Source organism: Tamandua tetradactyla, chromosome 4, assembly GCF_023851605.1.
Source record: "Tamandua tetradactyla isolate mTamTet1 chromosome 4, mTamTet1.pri, whole genome shotgun sequence".
NCBI lineage: Eukaryota > Metazoa > Chordata > Mammalia > Pilosa > Myrmecophagidae > Tamandua > Tamandua tetradactyla.
The window spans coordinates 9,734,376-9,745,521 of record NC_135330.1 but is presented as its reverse complement, the minus strand read 5'-3'; the positions used below and the strand labels follow the sequence as shown (position 1 = coordinate 9,745,521).

Genomic DNA, 11,146 nt, shown 5'->3' with positions numbered 1-11,146 from the left:
CGGGTGTCTGGAATTTGGGCAAAACCAAGACCAACACAGTGGCATCAAAACAAAGATGTGAATAAAATAGACGGGTTGGCTTAATGGGAAGAGATCTGAGTTCAAGTTTTCATTCCCTCACTTCTTAGAATACAAGTTAGGCCAAAATGATTCTCATTCCTTAAGGCCCAGCTCAAAGTCACAACCTGAGAAACTTTCCCAGATTCCTCCCACCCCTCAAGAGAGGAAGTTAATGGCTCCACTTAAGGATTAACTGAAGGCTTTGGATTTATTTGGATTCATCTTTACTGACTTAGGTTGTCACAGAGCCTAGCTTTCTTTTGCCAGGAAATTACACAGAGATCCAGGAAAAGTGGCCACAGCCCCTCGGACACAACCCCTGGCCGCGAAACTTAAGCCATTCCTTCGCAACAAAGGCCGAGGTTGGGCACCGAGCCCCGACGTTTCCGGGTCCATCCCACAGATTGTTAGCACGTCGAGGCCCAAGGCGAGCCTCGGTGCGCGCTGCGGCGCGGTGCCCACCCCTCGCCCCAGGCGCCCAGCACGCTGCCGGGCACCTAAGGTGCAAACAAATATTCGTCGACTGGGACGGGATAGAGGACGGGGGGACACTGCGCTTAGACATCGACCCTGGACTGCGCTCGTACCGCGGCTGTGAGCGCCCAGGAGCCGGGGGAGGGGCGGGGCCGCTCCGTCCAGCCCGGCGCCAGCTCCTCCCGGGCGGGAGGGCACCCACCGACAGCGGGCACACAAAGCCTGCTCGGCGTGCTCGGCGATCGGCTCCTCGTGTCTGTTTCGCCGCCTGCCGCCAGGCGACTCCAGGTTGGGCGACCGGCGGCTGGGGCAGGCACAGGGCGTCAACAAGCTGCGCACATCGAACCGCCGCGGGAGGGAGCGCGAGGAGGGGGACAGGGGGAGGAGGTGTGGGAAAGGGAGGAGGGAGGAGGACGAGGAGTGGGGACAGGGCGGGGGGTGGAGGAAGAGGCCTCGCGCAGAGGAGGGAGCAATTGAATTTCAAACACAAACACTGCACGAGCTCGCCTCCACCGCGCCGGAGAGTTGCCCCGGATCCGCGCCCGCCCCGTCCGTGCGGCGCGCGGGGGGAGACGCCGTGGCCGCGCGGGAGCTCCGACCCGGGGCCACCATCGAGGCGGGGGCCGCGCGAGGGCCGGAGCGGAGCGGCGGCGCCACCGCCGCTCGCGCAAACTTGGGCTCGCGCTTCCCGGCCCGGCGCGGAACCCGGGGCGCCCGGAGCCCCGCCATGTCGCGATCCAACCGGCAGAAGGAGTACAAATGCGGAGACCTGGTGTTCGCCAAGATGAAGGGCTACCCACACTGGCCAGCCCGGGTGAGCAGTGCGGCCCGCCGCCCCCTGTCCCCCACCGGGCTTAGGTTGCATAACATCCCGGCGGGCACTAGCGTTCTGCGCCGAGGGGGTGGGGGTGGGGGTGGGGGCAGGGGACGTCTGGGTCCCGGACTCCTTCCTCTTTGCCTTGGAGTCCCCCCCACCCCCCGCCGGTTATGTGTAATGGGGAGATAGGGGACCCTAGGCCGGCAGGGCGTTCGCGCCTAGAGGCGTGTGCGCGGGTTTGGGGATTCGAGGGCGCGGGTCACTCCCCAGCCCCCAGCTCCGCGTGCTCGGTTCCGCCCCCAGCCCCCATTCTGGAGGTTTCGGACGCGCAGTTTGGGCTTGAGCCAGTCGGGTAACTCCTCCCACCCTAACCCCCCAAGCACCGCCGCCTACCCCTGTGAAACCCCCTTAGAGACCCACAGTTTCTCCATTAATTGTCCCCAATCCGTACTCTCTGCCTGGATTAAATGATTAGGTAAGATCCCAGCCCAGAGGAGGAGAGAGAGAAGCGTAGTTCGCTTATGGAAAACTTTGGTTTGGGGCGTCCGAAAGAGGTCGAAAGTTGGGAGGGCCGAAGAATGGTTGGGGGTGGCCCACGAGGTGGTCCGTCTGGCTCGGAAATGATCCGTCGCAACCCTTCACTCCTCAGTCCCACAAATATTCCATATGCTGCCAACTCATATTTGGAACTGAGGGTGGCTGGGTCCAGACTGCCCTTTGGTGGGGGTGGGGGGAGCTGGATTGCCTCCCCTCCTCCCCATATGAGGATCTCCCGCCAGAACTGCTCAGTCTGCCATGTGGTTGAGCCTCTGGCTAGAATGGGGGCTTTGCCTTCCCCATCCCCCAGCCCTCCCAGCACCTAGCCAGGTGGGAGGGTGGGGCTCAAAAGCCAAGCCTCATGTGTTCCTCGTGTTTCCCCTGAGGACTACGACAGGTTAAGTGAGGAGGACGGGAGGTTGCCAGTGGTGGGTAGGGGGATGGGGGTGTCACAAAGGGCAGTGCCTTTGGCTCCTTATCTCGAAGTTGGTGTAGAGGGTTTTTGGTATTGGATGGGGGCATGACTCAGCCCCCTAGAGTGTAGGACTCCTGTAAAGTGAGATTCAAGGACAGAGTGGTGAGGGGGCGAAGTGCAGGACCGCTTTTGGCTTTGGGTTGCTTTTCTCAGAGTGAGTCTGTGTCTGTTCAACTGGCAGGGACCTTGCTCTGAACTTAGAATCTTGTCCTAGGCTCCCCTGGGTCCAGCTCAGGATGTCAGGCCAACATTGGGACCACTCTGGAAAACCTAGGAGACCCTTCTTCACTCTTTACGTTTTCTAGAAAAGGGTGCCTAAACGCACAGGCCTTGAGTGCCTTGTTCCCAGAAACTTTCCGAGGCTAAAGTAAGGTCTGGCCTATGGAATGGGAGCAGAGTGTGGAGAGAAGCAGATCTCTTCCAGCTCCCGGGGCGTCCTAGGGGATGGGGAAGGAGGGTGCTGTGAGGAAGAAGGACTTACAGACAGCCTTGGATGTGCATGGACTTAGGTGGCATGTGAACACTCATGTACTTTACCCTGCACCTTTGATCCAACTGGCTTCTTGGCCCAGAAGCCAAGGCCCTGGTGGGAAGGCAAGAAATGAACCCAGGTCTCTACTGCTCCTACCTCCTGGGGGTAGGGCGAAGTCCAGAGGCTGGGCGGCACCCTGGGGAAGGGGCCATTAGCTGGAACATCAGAACTCATATGGGGAATAAAAAGGGGAGTAGGGGAATGTAAGGGTCCGTGCTAGCCTCGATGAGGAAGACACTCAGGTTTCTGGAAGGCTTTGGAGAGTGGGTAGGGCCTGGGAGTGCCAACCATTTCATCCCCCCCGCCCCCCACCCTGTGCCTCCAGGACAGAAGAGTGGAAAAGAAGTGTCTCTTCCTCTGCTGAGGCCTGGACCTTTCAGATAAAGTTAGGGTTGGAGAAAGGAGATCAGACTGGATCCCAAAGAGATAGGGCCCTACCCTTTGCTAATCCCCTCCCTCTTGAATGTGATACTTGTGGGTTAGGGGGTGGGGGTGGGGGTGGGGGAGGTATACACAAGGCTGTTATTATCTCACAGAAACATTCCCCCTTTAACTGCAGAAGGACAGACGGATCTGAGTCTCTTCAGCATTCCTTGGACACTGTCTTAGACCCTAAGGCAGGATGGAGCCTCGCAGCCTGCCCCATCTAATCTGGACCTGTCCTTCCTCAGATCCCTGCTGCTGGGTAGGATAGGTGATTCTGGGAGATACTCGAACAGCCCAGGGCTTGGAGAGCCCAGCCAGAGGGGCCATGTGGCAGGCAGACACTTAACAATTAATTAACTTCCAAGACTCAGGGATTTTTTTCCCCCCAGGTTCCTTCCTCCTTTCTCTGCTTCCTGTTTCACAATCCCAGAAAACCTGAGCAGCCACAGGGTTTCACCCGCCTTTCCTCCCTCCACCCCTCCCCCACACCCAAGCACTACCTCCCTCCTTCTCTTTTCTGCCTCTTGGGCTTGCCACACTTTCCCGGCCCCAACTGTCTCCTGCCCCAGATTTTCCGGTTCCTGGGTCAGGTTGGGCCTCGGCCCTGGGTGTGGTGGTCAGGTCCCTGGCCAGCCGCCAGTGTGAGCTGAGCCCTTCCCCACTGGCATGTGGAGGGCTGGGCGGGTGATGCTAGGCCTGGATTTGATCTGAGGCTGGGGGAGAGGAATCCAGTTCTCCCCTCTCTTCCTGGCCCGGAACCTTCATATTCATCTTCAGACCTCAGAGGGTAGCCTTGGGCTCCTGGAAGATGGGGTTTTCATGTGCCCAGGCCTGTCTGATGGAGTCAGGCAAATGCAGAAAGCCAGGGGTGAAGTTGGGGGCTGATGTGCCCAGGCCTGAAAGGAGAAGCAACATTCTTGGTCCCCAGGGATGGCTGAGGTAGCAGAGCCCCCTCGTCTTTAGCCACTGGAGGGGATGCAGTGGGATCCCCAGCACTCATCTGGCCCCACCCTGGCCCACTTAGCTTTGACTCATTTGTTCTGAGTCACAGCCTGGATATAAAGGCACCACCGCCTGGGAGACATGGGGTACAGGGGTCCCCTGAGACTGCAGATCCTTTACGTCTAGAAAAAACCACACTTCACTTCCAGGTGCAAGAAAATACTTCCTTTTTAGCTTGAGGTATGGAGGGCCCATTACAGAAAGGATGTTCTCCCTTTTCGGGGAGGAAGGGGATTAGGAATTCCATTAAGTGAGAAGAGCCCATGTCTCTCTCAGCCCTTCCTCCACAGGTACCTACACTCTCAAAGTGAAGCAGGGGGTTGGAATGACCCTTTTGGGGCAGATGTCTCTCTGCCCAGGCCCTCTCTTCCCCAAAGACCCACCCTTTATTTGGCGAGAAGTCAGCAGGGCTGGTATATCTGCTGTGTCTTGTTCCTTCTATTTTTAATTTGCATCCGTTCTTTTGTTTCTCCCCCACCCCTGGGTTTGAACAGCTGGTAGCCTCCTGGGTCCCCTGTGTGACTGCCCCCTCTCTGGGCTGTTTTCCATGGGAAGTTGGGGTAACAAGACAAATGGCAAGTGGCCGCTTTTCAGAGTCTGTACTCTGAGAGAAATGCTATCTCATTTCTGACCCTTTACCCTTCCCACCCCCCTTTCCTGAGCCTCAGTTTCTCCCCTTTCTTCATATTTAATGTGGACATATTAAGCCCCTGGCTGAACTCTGGACACTGAAAATCTAGGGATCAAAGTTCCCTGCTGAGCTCCCATCCCCAAACCCTTAGATACCTGCCCTTCCTACTGCACCGGATTCTACCTAGAAGAGGCCTTAGGGAAGGGCATTTGCTCTTATTGTGCTTTGCCTGTCTCTCCTGGGATTTCTAAGCCCTAGAGACTCTTTTTTTTCTTTTTTGCTTCCCCCCTGAGAAGGGGTGGGCTGGTAACAGGACCCAGGTGTGTGCAGGCGCGGCACTGGCCCCTCCGCCCCTGCCCTGGGTCTGGCTTCCTGAGAAGGGCCCAGGCCCTCCAAGCCTGGCTGTGGTTTCTAGCACAGCCAGGGACCCAGGTGCCAGACTCCAGGCTTGGGGGTGGGGTGTGCGTGTTAGTATCCCCTCCTCCCCAATCTGGAGGGAGGGCGTGGGGGGAGGGGCAGTCACATTCCTGGTTGCTGAGTGGCCCCGGGGGCGGGGTTGGGTTGTCATGGTGATGAGGCTCATGTTTGTGGGGGGAACAGCATGCCTTTCCACCCCCTACCCTCACACCCCAGCCTCTCCTGGTGGGGGGGAGGGGCCGGACCTCTGCCCTTAGAGGCCATGGGGCAAGGGGGGTGCCCAGGAGCCTGGAGACTCCATGTCTGAGGCAAGATGCCCCTCAGATTCGTGCCCAGGACCCCTGCCCCTCTCCTGGGTGTGTCCCATCTCCCTCCCATCCACCCAGCCTTCCTGTCTCCCCGGCCCCTAGTCAGGCGCTCTGTGCCCGGTGTATGTGTGTTGTGTGTTAATCACTGCCTCCCTAGCCCGGCTGTCTCTCCTGTCTGCGCCTGGGGCCCCAGTCAACATGGCCACCTGGCCTCTGTCCGGCGGGAAGCCAGGCCGCTGGGGCGGCTGCAAGGGTTGCTGGGAGTTGTAGTTTCCCTCACCTCCACCCCCAGCTCAGCTTGGTCTGAGCTCCCCGGGCCTGATCTGGGAGGGGCTGGCTGGGTTATGCCTGTGCTTCCTCCATTTCCCAGACCTCAGACCTCTGCACCTCTCACCCTCCCCACCACAGCATTCCTCACGCCCCCAGGAAAGCCTGGGTTGAGGGATCTAGGTCTGAGGTCTGGAGCTCGCTACCTTACCCACTTATCTCGGGCAAATCGTTTTCCTTTTCTGGGCCTCAGATTCCTCATCTGTAAAACGAGCGTGTTTGACTACATCAGTGGATTTCAAAACATTCCCCAGAAGGCTTCAGAAGCTGCTACTAGAGGGGGTTGTTGAACAGGCAGCGCCTTGGCCTTACTCATCTATGTCAACTAGAGCAGTCTGCTTTCATCTGTTTCATAAATTCATGTAGCAACTATTTATTGTGCACCTACTGTGTGCTAGGGAGGAAAACAGGCCTGGGGTTTGATCTCATGGCAGGTATAGTCCGGGTAGACATTAATCAAATGATGATATAAATAAATGTAGAACTGGAATTTTGAAAAGTGTCGTAAAGAAGAGGTACTAGGAGAGAGTTTTGTCTGGGGTTGCTGGTGGGCCAGAGAGATGGGGAAGCTTTCTGGAAGAAGTGAGATTGGAAGGACAATCAGGAGTTTGTGAGTGTGAGACTGGAAGGTCACTGTGGCCAGAGCAGAGCACAGAGGGGCACCGTGCACTGGGTGAAGATCATGACCGCTCCCGCGTTATACAGGACGTGTTCCCTGCCAGGCTTTTAATCTTTGAACCCTGTGGTGCAAGCATTATGATTGTCTCCACGAGGAAACTGAGGCAGAGAGAGGTTTAGTAAGTGCCCAAGGTCATACAGATATCGGGGACAGGGTTGGAATTAAGACTCTGACATTGTGGAGAAGAGGCCAGCAGGACCCGAGAGGCATGAAAAGCCATTGAGAGGTTCCAAGCAAGAGGGTGAAAGGCTCAGATTAACACTCTGAAAGGCCCACTCTGGCTGCAGCTGGGAGAACGGATTGTACTGGGACAAGAATGGGGACTGATTTTAGTCCAGGCAAGAGATGACAGTATTTGGACCAGGATGGTGGCAGAGACGTGGAGCTTTGTGGACAGGTTCTGGACATATTGGAAGGCAGGATGGATGCCGTTTGGTTTAGGGAGGAGAGGGGCTGATTCCTACGTCTTGACCGGGATTTCATATCTGACTTCAATTGAACAAAAATTCCACTGTTAAAAAACCATTCAAAACCTACCTCAGGGATCTCTTGGGTCCCTCCCAGTCTGATTTTATTCAAATGAGTCTCAGAAGTCAGCCCCCCTACGCTGCATCAATGACCTCATGCTCCCTTCCCTCATCTTTTTCCCAGATTGATGAGATGCCTGAAGCTGCGGTGAAATCAACAGCCAACAAATACCAAGTCTTTTTTTTTGGGACCCATGAGACGTGAGTGAGGGTCCAGGTGGGGGGTGCAGTGGGAAGGCCGCCCTGGGCGGGGGGTGATGGCGCCCCTTCCCTGTGGGCTGTGCTGGGGAGGAAGCCCCTGCTCAGAGGCAGCGAGGCGCTAGAGAGCACAGTCTCCCATCTCTCACCAGGGCATTCCTGGGCCCCAAAGACCTCTTCCCTTACGAGGAGTCCAAGGAGAAGTTTGGCAAGCCCAACAAGAGGAAAGGGTTCAGCGAGGGGCTGTGGGAGATTGAGAACAACCCTACTGTCAAGGCTTCTGGCTACCAGGTGAGCTTCCATCTGTCCCAAGGCCCCCCCTGGAAAGCGGGTGTGGCTGGGGGCTCTGAGAGTCTAGGGGCCATGAGGGTGCTGATTCCTCAGGAGCTGAGGCTGAGAAACACCAGGGCTTTCAGGACAGGAGCTGACCTCGTGGTGGGGAGGAGGGCATCTTCCTGAAAGAGGGGTGAGGGTAGTTGTAGACGAGGGGAAATTATTAGACAGTGGCCTGGGGGGCAGGAACAGGATGGAGGCGGTAAGTGGGGCCAGGCCTTTGCTGGGCGCAGTCTGAGTGTGCAGTGTGGCCCTGACTCTTTCCACCAAGGCCTCCAGGAGGAGGCGCTCGTGAGCCGGGCAGGACAAGGCGGGAGGGCGGGGGGCGGGGGTTGGCGGGGAAAGGGTCCCAGCTCCCCTTGGGAGAAGTTGACCCGAGGTTTTGCCTCCTGCTCCAGCCCTCCCCCCCTCCTGCACAGAGCCCTGCCTGCCCGGCCAGTGGGTTTGCCCCGGGGCTAATCCGACAGAGGTGGGTCTCAAATCACTTGTGAGACTGGGCACCTGGGTGGGGGTGGGGGCGAGGTGGGAAAAGGAAGGATTGAGTGGCCGAGGGAGGGGTCTGGGGAGGGGCCCAGCACAGCAGCCACTAGTGCCACTCAGCCCCTGCCCTCTCCACCACAGTCCTCCCAGAAAAAGAGCTGCACGGAAGAGCCCGAGGCCAAGCCTGAGGCCACAGCGGGTGGTGGCGATAAGAAGGGGAATGCGGAGGGCAGCAGTGATGAGGAGGGGAAGCTGGTCATCGATGAGCCAACGAAGGAGAAAAACGAGAAGGGGGCGCTGAAGAGGAGAGCAGGGGACCTGCTGGAGGTAACTGTCCCTGGGGCCCGGCCCCCGTGGGCTCCCTGGGGTGTCCCCACCAGGAGCAGGCTCTGCCTCCGAGAATCTGAGAAGAGAGACAGCTGTTGCTTCAGGGAGTCCCAGCTAAGAGACAAAGCCCCTAGTCTTGGGAAGTTCTACCTGAGGAGAAGATGGGACACAGAAGACCTTAAATTAGTGGTGGGGCTGGGGAAGGATTGTCAGCCCAGGAAGGAGCCTTGGAGAAGAGGGATGGAAGTGGGAAGCTCCCTCTCCCAGCCTCAGCCCACCTCATCTCTGCCGATTCCTGCCTAGGACTCCCCCAAACGTCCCAAGGAGGTTGAGGACCCTGAAGGGGAGGAGAAGGAGGCAGCCACCTTGGAGGGTGAGAGGCCTGTCCCTGTGGAGGTGGAGAAGAACAGCACCCCCTCGGAGCCTGGCTCTGGCCGGGGGCCTCCTCAGGAGGAGGAGGAAGAGGAGGAAGAGGACGAAGAAGAGGCTACCAAGGAAGATGCTGAGGCCTCAGATGTCAGAGATCATGAGAGGTAAGTGAGAACCTGCCTTTTCGGCAGCTGGGCTGGGAGGGCCCAGCCACCTGTGGAGAGGAGGCGGCGGGCCTGTGGTCAGCCTCTTGGGAGGCAGGGTGGGCTCTCCCAGGAGACCGGCACAGGCTGGGGTGAGGCCAGGCCAAGGCCACCCCATTAACCCTTCTCCCCTCCAACCCTCCCCTGCAGCCTGTAGCCACCAATGTTTCAAGAGGAGCCCCCGCCCCGTTCCTGCTGCTGTCTGGGTGCTACTGGGGAAACTGGCCATGGCCTGCAAACTGGGAACCCCTTCCCCACCCCAACCTGCTCTCCTCTTCCACTCACTCTCCCTCCCCCCCTCCAAGCCCAGCCCCAGGAGACTGGCCTGGTTGGGGCAGACCACCAGGCCCTTGGCTCCATGTTCCCACTCCCCTGTAATTTGAGTCAGGGCTATGTCCCCTGCTCCCTGGGATAAGATGAGACCATTGTGTCCCTCCCTGCCGGGAGCTGTTTTCCACGGCTTCTCCTGGGGCCTGGACCAGCTGTTCCTATCAGCTGACACCCCCTCTCCACTCCTCCAGACATTGTTGGCCTCTGAGTTGGGATTAGGGGTAGGTGTGGAAGGGATGGAGGATAAACAGCAGGGTATACTTCACAGGGCCTGGGAAGCACAATTCTCAAATTGCCCTGGGTGCAGGGGTGGGGAAAGGAGGGTGGCATCTTCCTGAGCTCCTCTCCCTCCCACACCTAACATCCCTGTTGCCTAGAATCAGGGAAATTGGGCCAGCTTGTGGGGGAGGGGTTTGCTCCCTTCCATAAAACCTTAATAATTGGCAATGCCCATTTTTCCTTTTGCTGACCCAGGGAGTTCTGGGAATTAGTTTATCAAAAGATTTGGGGACTTCCAAGTTGTTTGGGCCAAGGATCTGAGGTGTGAAGGATTGACTTCATCCAGCTTGGGTAGTAGGGGAGTGGTGAGAAGCATCTGAACGTTTTTTACATCCCTGGGGCCAGCCATGGAGATGTCATGGGGAGACCCCTAGCTGCCCTTTTCCCTCTACCCACAGCACTCACGGCCAGCCTGCAGTCATATATAATCACCCAGACATAAAGGAAAAACACATTTTTTAGGAAATGTTTTTAATAAAATAAAATTGCAAAAAAAAAAAAAGATTTTAAAGATCCCCCACCCTTTTGTGTGCCCCACTCTGCTCCTATCTGCCCCACCACTGCCCCCGTTTCTGAGGTGCACTGGGAGGCTCCCCTTCTGTTTGGGGCTTGATGACTTTCTTTTTGTAGCTGGGGCTGTAGTGTTCCTTCTGGTGTCATTTCCCATCCATATATCCCCACTGGTCCCCTCAGTGCTGTCACCAGATCTGATTTGTAACCTACCGAGAGGACACAGGGAAATAAGTGCCCTCTGCCAGCCTCTTCCTAGTCCACTGTCTGCCTCTCTTCAGACTCTTGTCTTTCACCTTTGCCCCTTTCCCATGGGCTCTGATGAAAAATTGCTGACTGTAGCTTTGGAAGTTAAGCTCTGAGAACCGTAGATGATTTCAGTTGTAGATTATTTCAGTTCTAGGAGAATAAAACCCGTTGATTACTATGTTGGATTCTGACTGATTCTTTGGGGGTATATTGGTTAACTGAAGAGGGGGCGTGGGGAAGGAGAATGTGAATGATTTGCGAATCGTCTCAGTTTGAGGTAGGGGGTGTCAGCCTTTCCTCTATTCCCAGGTGGTTAGAAATCCAAACTTCTAGATGAAGACAGAGTCTCAGAGTAAACCACGCCATTCAGTGCATCTCTCCTGCCCAGCCACTGTCTAACGGGCTCCTCCATGAACTGGAAGGGTTTAAAAAAAGAAAAAGAAAAGGTCACAAGAAAGTGGGGTGCAGGGGGATGCCAGTATAGCCAGTTTGTGATAGCACAGAAGTGGGATGTTTGAACTGGCTGTAGAAACAACTTTGACCCCAAGGGCAGACCAAAGAAAAGAAACCCTAACCTTTTCTCCTTGCTATACTCGCAGGGGTGTCTGTCCCCCTTAACTGATGGCGTGTGGAAGGTTGGCGCTGATCTCTGGCTC

The 11,146-nt window shown here is 56.9% G+C and overlaps 1 protein-coding gene across 4 annotated transcripts; it reads left to right on the top strand.

Annotated features, from left to right (window-relative positions):
- Nucleotides 1-537: 537 nt before the first annotated feature.
- On the top strand, nucleotides 538-10,668 carry HDGF (heparin binding growth factor). Of its 4 annotated transcripts, none has more exons than XM_077156513.1 (6): nucleotides 538-562; nucleotides 7,337-7,413; nucleotides 7,563-7,701; nucleotides 8,365-8,550; nucleotides 8,854-9,083; nucleotides 9,273-10,668. In XM_077156513.1, the coding sequence occupies exons 2-6, from the start codon at nucleotides 7,346-7,348 to the stop codon at nucleotides 9,277-9,279; spliced, it is 630 nt and encodes a 209-aa protein (XP_077012628.1). In that variant the 5' UTR covers nucleotides 538-562; nucleotides 7,337-7,345; the 3' UTR covers nucleotides 9,280-10,668. The 4 variants fall into 4 exon arrangements, with proteins under 4 accessions (XP_077012628.1, XP_077012625.1, XP_077012627.1 ...); XM_077156510.1 differs by lacking the exon at nucleotides 538-562 and adding an exon at nucleotides 1,179-1,348; XM_077156512.1 differs by lacking the exon at nucleotides 538-562 and adding an exon at nucleotides 1,722-1,826.
- The last annotated feature ends 478 nt before the right edge of the window (nucleotides 10,669-11,146 follow it).

Bases quoted from the DNA above. Each gene is read 5' to 3' on its own strand.
- HDGF (XM_077156510.1), top strand. From the start codon at position 1,262: ATGTCGCGATCCAACCGGCAGAAGGAGTACAAATGCGGAGACCTGGTG. The intron at 1,349-7,336 runs GTGAGCAGTGCG...TCTTTTTCCCAG, and splicing joins ACCCACACTGGCCAGCCCGG to ATTGATGAGATGCCTGAAGC. The intron at 7,702-8,364 runs GTGAGCTTCCAT...TCTCCACCACAG, and splicing joins TCAAGGCTTCTGGCTACCAG to TCCTCCCAGAAAAAGAGCTG.